The 15,173-nt window shown below is 47.2% G+C and overlaps 1 protein-coding gene across 19 annotated transcripts in view; it reads left to right on the top strand.

Moving 5' to 3' along the window:
• The window catches only part of ZNF674 (zinc finger protein 674), a 32,060-nt gene that overhangs the window by 1,815 nt on the left and 15,072 nt on the right, over positions 1 to 15,173 (top strand). For 8 of the 19 annotated variants that reach the window (XM_077888470.1, XM_077888481.1, XM_077888478.1 and 5 more), the window contains exons 3-5: positions 1,175 to 1,219; positions 5,311 to 5,437; positions 5,738 to 5,833. In XM_077888470.1, the coding sequence (XP_077744596.1) occupies positions 1,205 to 1,219; positions 5,311 to 5,437; positions 5,738 to 5,833 (238 nt within the window). In that variant the 5' untranslated portion in view covers positions 1,175 to 1,204. Of the gene's footprint in view, positions 1 to 256; positions 324 to 428; positions 577 to 1,174; positions 1,220 to 5,310; positions 5,438 to 5,737; positions 5,834 to 15,173 lie in introns of those variants that run through there. The other 11 variants (XM_077888463.1, XM_077888466.1, XM_077888462.1 and 8 more) reach the window with 4 other exon arrangements.

Here is a 15,173-nt window from a genome sequence, read left to right on the forward strand (position 1 = left end):
GGCCCTCTACAGTCCTGCACGGGCAGGGGCAGGGTCACGAGGATCACTGCCAGCCTCACAAGAGTTTCTGGTCTCCTGACGCTAGACACACATAATGCTCCCCTCTTTTCCATTGGCTGTTTCTGGAATGCGTCAGCCCTAGAGTGTGAACATCCCACCCACCTCTAGCAGAAATGTGGGTTTTCCCTCTAGTCTGGCTAAAGCGTACAATAGTTTTGTATCGGTTTCTTTTTTACTTGGCAAAATCTGTAATCAGTCTGGAGGTACGCCGTCTTCTGGTTCTGCTACCTCGTTATGGTGCTGCTGTCATTGGACCTGAGGGCGTGAGTTGTGAAGCTGCACGGAGCCGAACCCTGTTGTCCCGAGGCTGCCTGCCTGGCGGGAGGGGGGGGTGTGTGTGCTGTGGTGACAGCAGCTACTCTGTGCAGAAGCTCCTTGCGGAGACTCCTTTTGAAACTGCAGAGCAGGGAAGAACAGGCCGTTGAATGGACCTCCTGGGAAAGGAGGAAGTCAGGAACCAGGAATGCGGTGGAGGCGGGCCAGCAAAGGGCAGCGTGTGCAGTGCAGGGTGCCAAGGTCGGTGGTTTCCAGCTCCTCGTGGAATGACCAGTGCTGGGCTCCTCCCCTCCCTCCCTGCGCCCTGCCTCCCCTCCCTGCCCCTTCTCCAGCCCTGGTTTCTCTCCACCTGCAAACCACAGCCAGCCAGATGTCACTGTCCCCCAGACTCTGCTCGGGGTCTGTCACCTCCGAGGCTCAGTGTAATCATTCCTCATTTGCATCTTATGAGTAATGATGTTCACGTTCAAAAACGCAAGTAAAGAAAAGCAGAAAAGTGAAATCCCCCGTCCAAGAAAACCAATGTCAGCCATTTTAATAAATGCTCTCGTATGCTGCTGCTCATCAGTATGCATGTAACGGTGAACAAATGAGCTTGCGTTGCACTTGCTTTTTCTTAATCTGCTTCTAAATATGTGGAGAAATGAAACAAAATTCGTTTTGGAAGCCCGTAAACACAAGTCGTGGGCTTATCCACGTCCCAAGGGACCGGGCTGGAGGTCCCAGGCACGTTTGCACGTCATTCTCCCCAGGACGCAAGGGTGATTGTTATTAGGCTGGTGGGGATGGTCTCCTGGCTGAGCACCCTGATCTTGAGCCCCTCATTCTGTCTCCCTAGATCTCCGCCCTTTGTCCAGGGCAGACCGAGATGGCCACGGCCCAGGTGAGTTCCTCTTTACCCCCTCCTTTGTTTCCAGTGGACTTGAGGCAGCTTTGGGGGATCTGCACTGTAACCTTAACAAATCGGTCCCTCCCCTCAGCTGTGGCTGCTTTCTCTTCAGGCTCTGATCCACCTATGGTTTCCCTGATCCTTCCCCTCCCCATAGAAACTAAACACAATAAAACAAGAGAAGACAGCAAGAGAGTGAGCATTCTTGTCAGACTTCTTCCTCTGGGAAACGTGCCTCCTCCGTTTTCTTTTACTTCTCGGGGAAGCTCGTTCCGGTCCATAGACTCGTGTGCTCTTCCCGTGTCTCCATTTCCACCTTCCACCTGTTTGCTTTTTCATTATGTTCAAAATGGCGAAAGGAAAGCCATGCCTGACATTCTGTGCGTTAAAGAATAGTCCGAATGCCCCTGTTCCTTCTGCCCCCGGTGCCACGTTTCTCCTCAGACTCCCCACTGGTAATAGTTTCGGGATGGTGTGGGGTGGCTGCATTTCCGTCAGGTTCACTTGCTGAGAACGGGTCCGTCGGCCGTGTCGGGTGGGTGTTTTTGCACAAGTGCCATCCGAGCCCCGCTCCCATCTTCTTTTCCTGCCTGGTTATTTTCTGGATGGTGTTCCTCCTCAGCACAGAAAGATGATTTCCGTTACTCTGCAGTGCTAGGGATGTATCATCCAACTCTTGCTCTGTTTGCGTATTCAGGTTTTGAACGTTCTTTTTCTGTTGTATATGGTGCCTCTTGGATGACTCTTTATGTGTGTGCTCAACAGTGCGGGGGGCGGAGGGGGGGTTATGTATCCTCACCTGGAGGTTGGATTTTGGGTCTAAGGTATTCACACTTTAATTGGCTGTCCCAAATCCTACACTGATTACTCCTTTCCCAGAATGTGAAAAAAAAAAAAAGAGACCAGATAGTTCCTGTGTCCGGCTTTTCCAGGATGTTGAAAGTCGAAAATGAGTCCAGTCGGTTCTGTGAAGCCACTTCACCTTAGGTTTGATAAAGATGTCACAGAAAGTAAGTTACATTCCCGATGCACTTGACAACACGGATACCAAGATTCTAGAAACATGTTCTGAATAGGGCGTTAATAAGCTGAATTGAGCACTGCCGAATGATTTGTCCATACGGTAAAAAAAATTCAGACAAAAGCCTTGTTTGACAAAGGGTACACACTAATTCTTGTGTGTCCCCCATGCCCCTTCTCCTTCCTCGTTCATTCATTCTTGGAGAGATCACGCATGCACATCTCTTTCTTGTAAGAATGCCCTTTACTTCAGATTTCTTCCTTCACGTGAGACTCAAGCACATTCCGGACTTTTCCGCGACCATTCCATTTCATTGTGCGTCTGGACAACCCCAGAGTTGGGCACGCTTGGCACGTGGGTCAGGTCAGGCTGTGTGTAGAGGGCGGTTGTGTGCCTTGGAGGATAGCTAACTGTGTCACTGCCCTGGATTGTCTTGATGTCAGTGTCCCCACCCACTCCCCCTTGTGGTGACAATGAAGAGTTTCTTTTTTTTAATATTTTATTTTATTTTATTATTTTTTTTATTGGAGTTCAATTTGCCAACATATAGCATAACACCCAGTGCTCATCCCATCAAGTGCCCCCCCTCAGTGCCCGTCACTCAGTCACCCCCACCCCCCGCCCACCTCCCTTTCCATGAGAGACTCCTAAGAATGAAGAGTTTCTACAGACCTTGCCAGCTGTTCCCCGGAGGGCTAAATCACCGGCGCGTGGTACCCCATTTCCAAAAATGGCTATGCGATATTCCACTGGCTGGAAATACCAGTATGTCTTAACCCTTCTGCCAGGGATGTACATCGAGGATACCCTGGTCTTTTGATGTCATAAACGGTGCAGCAGTACTTCCCCGTGTACGTTTTCAGTTTGTTCCTCGCAAGCATGTCTGGTCTGCAAGGTAGCTTATTAGACGTGAGGATTCTAGGTCAGCGGCGATGTGCATCTTGAATTTTGACAGCAGATGGCCACTGAGCCAGGTGTTGCCCTGTGCTCACCAGTGTGGTCATGGTCCCTAACACCTGACTTGTCACTTGGGAAGGGTGAGCAGGGGTGGGCTGCTCTGAGAACTCCTCCTGCTGGCAACACATGCCTGTCACTGCCCCTGTGCACAGGGTGTGGCCTGGCGTGTGTCGGTCTGCTGGGCTGAGTGAACTGCTGCCACGTGTGGCCTGTTGGGGCCCTGCGGGTGCCACACATCCCCCAGATCAAAGACCGGCCAGTGTGGGTGGGACAGGAGGAGATCCAGAGCGTAAAGGGTTGGAGTATTGCGCGCGCGCGCGCTCTCTCTCTCTCTCTTCCTCCCTCTCTCTCTCTCTGGTGGGAATCTGGCCACTCAGAAACTTCTGAGCTTCTGTGTGGTGCTGACAAGACCTTTCCTTCTCTACCTCAGTCTGCTGACCGGGTCAGACTCCCACCCTCCTGCTTCCTGTTCCCTTTCGTGATGGAGTAGCCACAATCAGCAGTCTGAGGACTGTGAAGGAAAAACCCAACGCAGCCGTCGCAGTCCTGGAAACAGCCCGGTTCTTCCCACTGTGTCTTTCCTGCCTATCTTTCTCCCGTGTGTCTCCTCCACGCTCACACGGAACACTTTCTCCCCAGAGGTGTCGAAGGTTTGCCCCACCCCCACACAGCTCTCTGCCACAGCAGCTGGGCGTCCTGCCCCGAACTCAGTATTGACACCATCTCTCTGGAGAGAGATCCTAGATCACATCCCACAGGTCGAGGGTTCGGTCCCACCAGACTACCACCCCCCCCACATGCCCCATCAGATGCCAGCACCAGGCACAGGCTTTCAAGCAGCACGCTATAGATGAGAGGGACCAGTGATCCCCTCCTTGGATTTGATTACTTGCTAGAGTGGCTCGCAGGACTCGGGGGCACAGTTACTTACATTTACTAGTTCATTAAAGGACACGATGAAGGACCCGCATGAATGGCCAGATGAACAGATATATAGGGCAAGCCTGGGAGGGCCCTGAGCTCGAGAGCTTCTGTCCCCATGGACTGGCAAGCATCATCCTCCCGGTATATAGATGTGTTCACCCACCTGGAAGCTCCCCGAATCCCACGCTATTGAGACTTTATGGAGGCTTCAGAGCACAAGTACGATCAATTGTTAACTCCACCTCCAGCTCCCCCCCTCCCAAATCTGGAGAAAGGTGAGTGGGGCTTAAAATCCAGAGCTTCCAATCACAGCTTGGCCTTTCTGGTCACCAGCCCGTCAGCTCAACTAGAGTCACCTCATTAGAACATGAGGTGCTCCTTGTATTCTTCTCACTTGGGGATTTATAAGGGTTTCAGGAGCTCTGCAACAGGGACCTAGAGCAAGGCCTGTATATACTTTCTGTTACGTCCTAGTCCTGACGGAGGCGCTGTGTTTAGAACCGTTGTCATAGCTCTGTGTCCCCGCGAAGCCTTCTCTGCCAGCCCCAAGCGGAACCGACTTCCTTCTATTCTCTGTTCCCTGTGCTGCATCTGCACCGCCCTCGGACAGCCCCCCTCCGCACCCCCGCCGCCCTCCCTCCCTTTCATAGGTGAGTTTGTAAGTGTTGTGTTCCTCCCTCTACTAGGTGGAAGCTCCTTCCGTTCAGAAGGTGTGTGCTTGTTTTTATCAACCTTTATATCCTCTGGCCGTACCAGCTTGGTCTGTGTTCAGTCAGTGAGCCGAAAGACTGCATTTCCAGAGGAAGATACTTTTGACACCTATTCTGTTTCTTTATAAAGTTTACGATAACTTTGGTTACAGAAACACTCCGTGCACTACATGGTCTCAAATTGCGTAGTGACTGGCAAAGAACAGTTATGTAGAGAAAGGCGGTGCAGTGTCGTGTTGAAACACGTGGGTGCGGAAGGCAGAGCACACGTGTTCTGATCCCTGTATCGGAGCTGTGTGACCCTGGGCAGGCGACTTTCCGCTCTGTGTAAAGCCAATCTGTCCTCATCTGTCGGGGTCTCCTGGGGTGGGAGCCATATTGAGTCTCTTCTACCTGTGGAAGACTTAGGATGGGACGTACCGTCCGTTCCCCAAGCCCATCCCTCTGGGCTAATGAGGCCTGTGCTGTTGCAGGAATTGTTGACCTTCAGGGATGTGTGTGTGGACTTCACCCTGGAGGAGTGGCAGCAACTGGACTCGGCTCAGAAGAACCTCTACAGGGATGTCATGCTGGAGAACTACAGCCACCTGGTGTCCGTGGGTGAGGGCGGTCCACAGTGTGACCGGAACACAGCCCACTCGTGTCACCCACTCTGGGGCTTGTGAAGCCCAAGGCTCCCTGCTGAGAAGTCACAGTCCCGATTGCAAACACCTCCCCCCACCCCGCCCCGGGATATGTATGGCTTGCACTCCTCTGTGAATGTTCTGGGCTGAGGGGCAAAGGGCTCTCCTCATGGGGCAGGCTTCGAGGCTGGACCCTCTGCAGTTGGCAAGGCTAGGTCTCGGTTCTGGAACGCCTCTGGCGTTGATAACGACCTCCTGTGTCATTTCCCGTCCTCAGGATACCTAGGTGCCAAACCAGATGTGGTCCTCAGATTGGGACGAGGAGAGGAGGCCGGCATGACAGAGGGAGAGACGCCAACGTGGAAGTATCCAGGTGAGCGGGCGCTGGGCCAGTCAGGCCAGGCCAGGGGACCTAGGAGGTGAGCGAGAGCTGGGTGTCAGGGCCATGCCTGGGAGCTCTTCTCGGCGCCCCTGGACTCGGGGACACGACTTGGGTTCGAGGAAACGAGCCGCCGTCATATCCAGGAGCCGCCTGCACCTGCCACCCTCCTGGGGTTCAGACAGTGTGGCCACTGCTGCTGTCAGATGCCATCTCTACCTGCCAGTACCCTGAGCCTTCCCTCTTTCCCGCTCCCCCTCCTTTCTGGAAGGTTTCAGGGTGTTTCTCCTCCCCTGGGCATTGGCTTTTTCCTCAGAAGAGGCACGGCTGTAGGGGTGAGGCTTCCCCTTTATTTGTCATGCTGTGGGCCTCTTACATCTGATGCTCAGAGTTTCTTCAGCCTCAGGGAAGTTATCCTGCCTGACTTGTCGGGGTTGGTGTGGCCCTAAAGCGTTGCTGGCACCCTCTGGCTCTGCCAGGCCAGGCGGCCGCCATGCTCTTCTCTGCGCCCGTGTCGTGCTCGTCAGCGTCTGCCTTCCCGGGACCGTGTCCTCTCTTCTCAGGTCCTCAGTCTCTTCCAGACGTGACTGGACTCTCCACCTGATGTCAGATTCCAGCTCTTACCCATGCCTCCCTCCCACTCACCCATTTTTGTCTTCTGTGTCCTCTCTGTGTCTACTCAGAACACAAGGGACCTAGACAGGACGTTACTCCCAGGCAGCCTGCTTCACGGAGCTTGGCCGCCATCCTGGGCACAGCTGCTCTTTGCCTTGGTCGTGGGTTTGGTTGGTCTGGGTCCCTCGAGCGCTCCACATGCTCTTCAGATGCCGGTCTGCCCCCGTTCCTTGCGCACTCACAGTGGCGTCTCTGTGGGCCTGTCCGAAGACATCTGTCTAGAGCCCTGGGACTACCGGGTGTGCTCTGTGACCTGCAGCCCCGGCTCTAAGCAGGCTCTCGGGGGCCACCTCAGCTTACACATGTGAATCCGCTCTGCACGGGGGTTTGGAGTTTAGCTGCAGAGCCCTGGCTCTACTGCACTCTGGCCCGGCCACGACCCCTCGTGTCTCCCGGACGGCTGCCCCAGAGCCCTCCTCTGCTGGGCTGTGCACCCTCTTCCTCAGGGCCTCCCTGGGCTGGCCCTCACCCACCTCCCTGTAGCTTCTCCCAGGGCTGTGTGGGGGTACGGCGTCCTCTTCATTGCTCCGTCAACCTCATACCCACTGCTGCCTTGCACAGATTCCTCAGGCTTTTTGCTCTCCCCGTGGCATACTTTTCCCTGCCTCCAGGGCTTTCCAGGTATTGAAATGTCCGAGTCCCATTCTCAGTTCAGTGGTGCCCTGGGAGGAGGAAGCGCAAACTCAGAGGCACAGTCCAGTTGCCTCGAGTCCAGTTGCCTTATGTGAAAATCTGTGTCATACTGAAAGTAACCGTGAGCATGCTCATTGTCAGCGCGGGCAGTACAGGAGACGGGTCGCGTCAGCACATCCCCAGCCACACCTCCAAGGGCTGCCTGCCTCTTCTCTCGGTTTCTGTTTGTAATTCTGCTGAGGGTCACCTCCTGGGTCCCGGGAATGCCTTCACACCTGCATTTCTGGAGATTTCTATGTGATCTCCCCTCTATATGGAAAATGAGGATTTAGCTCAGTTACACCGTGGCCTTCTCCTCAGATCTTCGCAATGTCTGTTAAGTTGTTATTTGTAGTTTTCCTGTTACATTTATAAGGGTAACCAGTATATCTAAGGTGCTTTTTTTTTTTTTTGAAGATTTTATATATTATTTATTTAGAGAGAGCAAGCAAGGGGAGGGGGCAGAGGCATAGGAGGAGAGGGAGAGAGAATCTCAGGTGGACTCTACACTGAGTGTGGAGCCTGACTCAGGCTTTCTATCACGATCTTGAGATCATGACCTCAGCCAAAAGAGGCAGCCCAATAGAGCTGAGCTTCTGTGCCTGCATTCCATCTGGTAGCTTCTTTTAAACGGAGCTATGTGTCTCTGGCTGATTTTCTGCCTGGAACACAGAGCCCTAGAGAGTACCTGCATCTCATTCTTACCCATCCAGGTGTGGGAACATTCGGTAAGTATTTTTTCCTTTTGGAGAAGAGCAGAGGAATGAGGTTCTGTGTCCATCTGCAGCCAGCGGTCAGCAGCTTGGGCTTTGGAGCTCAGAGCCTGGATTTGATTTCTGGCTTCTTTGCTCACTAGCTGTCCCTCTGTGCACTTGACTCAGAGTCTCTTTTTTTTTTTTTTTTTTTTTCCCTGTTTGTAGAATGGGGCTCATGCTAGAACTTACAGGATTGTTAGAATTTCATGAGTGGATGAATGTAAAGCACCAAGAAGGGTGCCTGGCACCCTGGGAGCTTTCAGTAGATGCTATCACTGTTTTTGTTGTTGACAATAAAATATTTCTTAATACAGTCTTTGTTACCCCAAGGTGTATCACATAGTGACCTGTGGACCCCTCACGATACTCACGCGTAGGCCCACCACCATGTGGAAATGGTTTCAGAAAGCCTCGGGTGGTACTGGTTCTGTGTATTTTGAGTGACGCTCCAGACAGTTCTGATGCCCATGTCCAGTTGAGATCCACTGGTTTCAGTATCCCCTGACAAGGGTTCAAAGGCACAGGGAGACATGGCCAGGCCTCACCCAGGGGCATGGGATCAGGTGGGGTGGGAAGACAGGAGCACGTGGACTCACTACTGGACTCCCTTGTTTTCCCTTTCCCCATTGTTCGAGACTTCAGGCTACTTCGGGACTGCTTATTCCCCTGGGCCCTGGAGGAAGTTTCTGGCAGGTCCCATAAATTCTCTAGTTGTTCTAATGGCGCCTCTGGGTGCCTCAGTTGGTTGGGCTCTTGATTTTGGCTCAGGTCATGATTTTAGGGTCTTGGAATTGAGCCCTATGTCAGGCTGTGCACTCAGCTGGGCACCTGTTCGTCTTCCTCTCCCCCTCCCACTCTCCCTGCTCGTTCTCTGTCTCTCTCTCAAATAAATAAATCCTAAAAAAAATTCTCTGGTTTTTCTGAGATAAATCTTCTAGGAATGGTTAGTCTCAAGAGTGGCCTCACTATAACCTGAATTTTCCAGTCATGGGGGAGCCCTGGGTAGCTCAGTGGTTTAGCGCCTGCCTTCGGCCCAGGGGCGTGATCCTGGAGTCCCGGGATCGAGTCCCACATCGGGCTCCCTGCATGGAGCCTGCTTCTCCCTCTGCCTGTGTCTCTGCCCCTCTCTCTCTCTCTCTCTCTCTCTGTCTCTCATGAAAAAATAAATAAAATATTTTTTTAAAAATGAATTGTCCCATGTAGTAGTGTGAAGTCTGAAGTTCATCAGAAGGTTGTTGAGCTCTTCAGAGAAAGGTCTTTGCCTTTCTGCATTTTCCCTGTGTTTTGTTTTCTGTTTTGTTCACTTCTCTTTTACCTTTATTTCCTTTTTTCTACTTACTTTGGGTTTACTCTGCTGTTCTTTATTTAGTTTCCCCCCCAACATTTTATTATAAAAATTTTCATGCCAAACAAGTGAAAGAATTATAGTTTGAACACCCATAGAATTCCCCCTAGATGCTACAATGTACATTTTGCTGTATTTGCTTTTTCTTCTGTTTGTCTGTGTACTACTAATTCCTCTGTCCTTCCATCAGTCCCTTTTTTTTAAGATTTTATCTATTTATTCATAGAGACACAGAGAGAGAGGCAGAGACACAGGCAGAGGGAGAAGCTGGCTCCATGCAAAGAGCCCGACGCGGGACCCCACCCGGGGTCTCCAGGACCACACCCCGGGCTTAGGCGGTGCTAAGCCGCTGCGCCACCGGGGCTGCCCAGTCCCTTTTCTTTTTGTGATGAGTTTCATAGTAAGTTTCGGAGATCAGTACACTTCACCCCGAAATACTTCCACAGGCCTGTCATTAACTAGAGGTCACTACTTGTTAATATTGTTTGTCCTTAATGCTTAATAGGTATTTTAATTAAAGGAAATTCATAAGTAGCATCATATGGTATTTGGTTGTATGTGATAAAGTTTTAACATAATCCCCATGTGTATTACTCACATATTTTCGTTTTATATTTATGGTGATGTGACTCTTGTTTTTTTAAGTGAGCTTATTGAGGTATAATTTATATTTTTTGAAGTTCACCATTGTTAGGTATACAGTTTTGTATATTGAGAAAGTGTTAGTCTTGTAATACCACCAGGTTCAATATATTGGACCTTTGCATTCCCCTAAGGGATCTCTTTGCCCTGTTGTAATTCAACTTCTTTCTCTCATATCTGGGATTTGGACACTTGTCATTTCTATTCTTCTAGTTTTATCCTTTCTGTAATACCTTATAAGTGCCTCTTACGGTAAATAACCTTATGTGTGTTGCTTTTTTCACTTACCTTAATGACTTTTAAGTTCATCCATGTTTGATGTATTATCAGCATTTTGTCCTTTTCAAAGGTGAATAATGTTATATCTGTTTGTTTTATTAAGCAGTTTACACACTTTAGAATTTTTTAAAATTTTTGGTTACTAAAGGAAGCCTGTATGAACCTTCATGTTCAGCTGTTTGGACATGTTTTCATCTTCTTGGGTAAATATTCTTGACTGGGATTGTTTGGTCTTATGGTAAATGTATGTTTAACTTCACAAGACATCATCACACCAGTTCCCTGCATGGCTGACCATTTTTGTCGACCAACAACAACATGGGAGTTCTAGGTGTTTTACATCCTTGCTAGCTCTTGGTATTACGAACATGGTTAGTCTTTCTAGTAGCTGTGTTGGAGCATCTCATTTTGATTTTAATTTGCATTTCTTCAATAACTAATGTTTAGCGTCTTTTCATGTGCCTATTTGCCATCTGCATATCTTGGGTGAACTGTTTGCCATAATGTTTTGCCATTTTTGTTGCTATGCAATGTTTAAGAGTTCTTCATATATTCTGGATGCAAGTCTTTTATCAGCGCCGTGTTTTCCACATTTTACTCCCAAGCTGTGGTTTGTTTTTAATAATGTCTTTCAAAAAAAGACATTCTTTTGATAATGCCCTATTTATCAAGCTTTTCTTTTATGATTCATGCCTTTTGTGCCCTATTAAACAATTCTCTAATCGATGGTAACAAAGAGCTTCTCATATGATTTCATTCAGAAGATTTACAATTTTAGCTCTTATATTTAGGCCAATGGACATAACGAGAGAAGTATTTCTTACCAGGTGTGAGGTAAGGATCAGTGTTCTTTTTTTTAAGATTATTTATCCGTTTGACACAGAGAGAAAGAGAGAGCATGTGCATGCGTGCGTGCCCACAAGCAGTGGGAGTGGCAGGGAAAGGGAGAAGCCGGCTCCCCACCAAGCAGCCTGATGCAGGGCTTGATCCCAGGACACTGCGATCATGACCTGAGTCAAAGGCAGATGCTTACTTAATGGACTCAGCCACCCAGGTGCCCCTCAATGTTCTTTTGTGTGTGTGTGTGCATATTCAGTTATTCCAGCAGCATTTTTGAAAAGACTGTATTTCCTCTATCAGTTTACCTGGGCCCCTTGTTGAAAACAGTTGAGCCACAGGTCTACACGCCTATACCACACTTCTTAATTACTAAAGCCTTACATTAAATGTTCAGATGAAGTGGTATGAATCTTCCAACTTTGTTCTTCCTTTTCATAATGTTTTGGCTATTCTGGGTCCTTGATATCTTCATGTAAATTTTAGCATCAGCTTGTCAGTTTCTACATAATAGCCTGCGGGAATTTTCTTTGGGATTGAACTGAATCTGTGGATCATTGAAATACTAACAATATTGAGTCTTCCAATTCACGAACATGATATCTCTCTCAATTTATTTTGGTCTTTTAAAATCTCTCTCAGGAATATTGTAGTTTTGAATGCATGAGTCTTACATAGGAAATGCAGTTGCAATTTAAATATTCTATTTTCAACATACTTTTAAAAATATTTATTTGTTAGAGAGAGAGAGCAAGAGAGAAAGAGTGGGTGAGTAGCAGACAGAAGGAAAGGGAGAAGCACTCCCTGCCCAGCAGGGAGCCCAATAGTCCAGGATTGTGACCTGAGCCCAAGTCAGACCTGAGCCAAAGTCGGCTGCTTAACCAACTGAGCCACTCAAGTGCCCCTCAACATATTTATTTTTATTTTTTTAACATATTTATTTTTTGACAATATCTCCTTAATCTATTTTTTTAGTTTAATAGTTGCTCTAGGGATTAAGATCTGGTGTGTAAGTTAACCTTTTACATTTTACTTAGACTTACATTTTATTTTTTGTTTTAATAATTTTTAATTTTGATATAGTTTCAGATTTATAGAAAATTTCAAGATTAATACCAGAAGCTTCGATAGACTCTCCCCAGATTCACGAGTTGGTTGCATTTCACCCCGTTTGGTTTGTCATGTTCTGTGTCTACATCTATTTATTATCTATATGCATATACTTATATTTAAATCCATTTATTCTGAACCATTTAAGACTGGAGGCACAATGTTCCTTCACCCATTAACACATCACCATATATTTTCTAAAAACCAGTATTCTCTTGTATAACCCACTGCTGTTATCACAATTGGGAACTTTCACGTTGATATGGTTCTCATATCTAACACACTGTGTTCAAATGTCACCAGCTGTTCCAGTGATGTCCCACTGGGGGGCCTTTGCAACACAGGTTGCTATGGCAACATTTTTTTTTAAATAGTCAAAACTACAAATTTATTTATTTTTTAATAATAAATTTATTTTTTATTGGTGTTCAATTTGCCAACATATAGAATAACACCCAGTGCTCATCCCACCAAGTGCCCCCCTCAGTGCCCGTCACCCATTCACCCCCCCCTCCCGCCCTCCTCCCCTTCCACCACCCCTAGTTAGTTTCCCAGAGTTAGGAGTCTTTATGTTCTGTCTCCCTTTCTGATATTTCTTACCCATTTCTTCTCCCTTCCCTTCTATTCCCTTTCAATATTATTTATATTCCCCAAATGAATGAGAACATATAATGTTTGTCCTTCTCCGATTGACTCATTTCACGCAGCATAATACCCTCCAGTTCCATCCACGTTGAAGCAAATGGTGGGTATTTGTCGTTTCTAATGGCTGAGTAATCCATTGTATACATAAACCACATCTTCTTTATCCATTCATCTTTCGATGGACACCGAGGCTCCTTCCACAGTTTGGCTATTGTGGACATTGCTGCTATAAACATCGGGGTGCAGGTGTCCCGGCGTTTCATTGCATCTAAATCTTTGGGATAAATCCCCAACAGTGCAATTGCTGGGTCGTAGGGCAGGTCTATTTTTAACTCTTTGAGGAACCTCCACACAGTTTTCCAGAGTGGTTGCACCTTCACATTCCCACCAACAGTGTAAGAGGGTTCCCTTTTCTCCACATCCTCTCCAACATTTGTGGTTTCCTGCCTTGTTAATTTTCCCCATTCTCACTGCTGTGAGGTGGTATCTCATTGTGGTTTTGATTTGTATTTCCCTGATGGCAAGTGATGCAGAGCATTTTCTCATGTGCATGTTGGCCATGTCTATGTCTTCCTCTGTGAGATTTCTCTTCATGTCTTTTGCCCATGTCATGATTGGACTGTTTGTTTCTTTGGTGTTGAGTTTAATAAGTTCTTTATAGATCTTGGAAACTAGCCCTTTATCTGATATGTCATTTGCAAATATCTTCTCCCATTCTGTAGGTTGTCTTTGAGTTTTGTTGACTGTATCCTTTGCTGTGCAAAAGCTTCTTATCTTGATGAAGTCCCAATAGTTCATTTTTGCTTTTGTTTCATTTGCCTTCGTGGATGTATCTTGCAAGAAGTTACTATGGCCGAGTTCAAAAAGGGTGTTGCCTGTGTTCTTCTCTAGGATTTTGATGGAATCTTGTCTCACATTTAGATCTTTCATCCATTTTGAGTTTATCTTGGTGTATGGTGAAAGAGAGTGGTCTAGTTTCGTTCTTCTGCATGTGGATGTCCAATTTTCCCAGCACCATTTATTGAAGAGACTGTCTTTCTTCCAATGGATAGTCTTTCCTCCTTTATCGAATATTAGTTGCCCATAAAGTTCAGGGTCCACTTCTGGATTCTCTATTCTGTTCCACTGATCTATGTGTCTGTTTTTGTGCCAGTACCACACTGTCTTGATGACCACAGCTTTGTAGTACAACCTGAAATCTGGCATTGTGATGCCCCCAGATATGGTTTTCTTTTTTAAAATTCCCCTGGCTATTCGGGGTCTTTTCTGATTCCACACAAATCTTAAAATAATTTGTTCTAACTCTCTGAAGAAAGTCCATGGTATTTTGATAGGGATTGCATTAAACGTGTAAATTGCCCTGGGTAACATCGACATTTTCACAATATTAATTCTGCCGATCCATGAGCATGGAATATTTTTTCCATCTCTTTGTGTCTTCCTCAATTTCTTTCAGAAGTGTTCTATAGTTTTTAGGGTATAGATCCTTTACCTCTTTGGTTAGGTTTATTCCTAGGTATCTTATGCTTTTGGGTGCAATTGTAAATGGGATTGACTCCTTCATTTCTCTTTCTTCAGTCTCATTGTTAGCGTATAGAAATGCCATTGATTTCTGGGCATTGATTTTGTATCCTGCCACGCTACCAAATTGCTGTATGAGTTCTAGCAATCTTGGGGTGGAGGCTTTTGGGTTTTCTATGTAGAGTATCATGTCATCGGCAAAGAGGGAGAGTTTGACTTCTTCTTTGCCAATTTGAATGCCTTTGATGTCTTCTTGTTGTCTGATTGCTGAGGCCAGGACTTCCAGTACTATATTGAATAGCAGTGGTGAGAGTGGACATCCCTGTCTTGTTCCTGATCTTAGGGGAAAGTCTCCCAGTGCTTCCCCATTGAGAATGATATTTGCTGTGGGCTTTTCATAGATGGCTTCTAAGATGTTGAGGAATGTTCCCTCTATCCCTACACTCTGAAGAGTTTTGATCAGGAATGGATGCTGTATTTTGTCAAATGCTTTCTCTGCATCTAATGAGAGGATCATATGGTTCTTGGTTTTTCTCTTGCTGATATGATGAATCACATTGATTGTTTTACGAGTGTTGAGCCAGCCTTGTGTCCCGGGGATAAATCCTACTTGGTCATGGTGAATAATTTTCTTAATGTACTGTTGGATCCTATTGGCTAGTATCTTGTTGAGAATTTTTGCATCCATGTTCATCAGGGATATTGGTCTGTAATTCTCCTTTTTGGTGGGGTCTTTGTCTGGTTTTTGAATTAAGGTGATGCTGGCCTCATAGAACGAATTTGGAAGTACTCCATCTCTTTCTATCTTTCCAAACAGCTTTAGGAGAATAGGTATGGTTTCTTCTTTAAACGT

Source organism: Canis aureus, chromosome X (assembly GCF_053574225.1).
Source record: "Canis aureus isolate CA01 chromosome X, VMU_Caureus_v.1.0, whole genome shotgun sequence".
Lineage (NCBI taxonomy): Eukaryota > Metazoa > Chordata > Mammalia > Carnivora > Canidae > Canis > Canis aureus.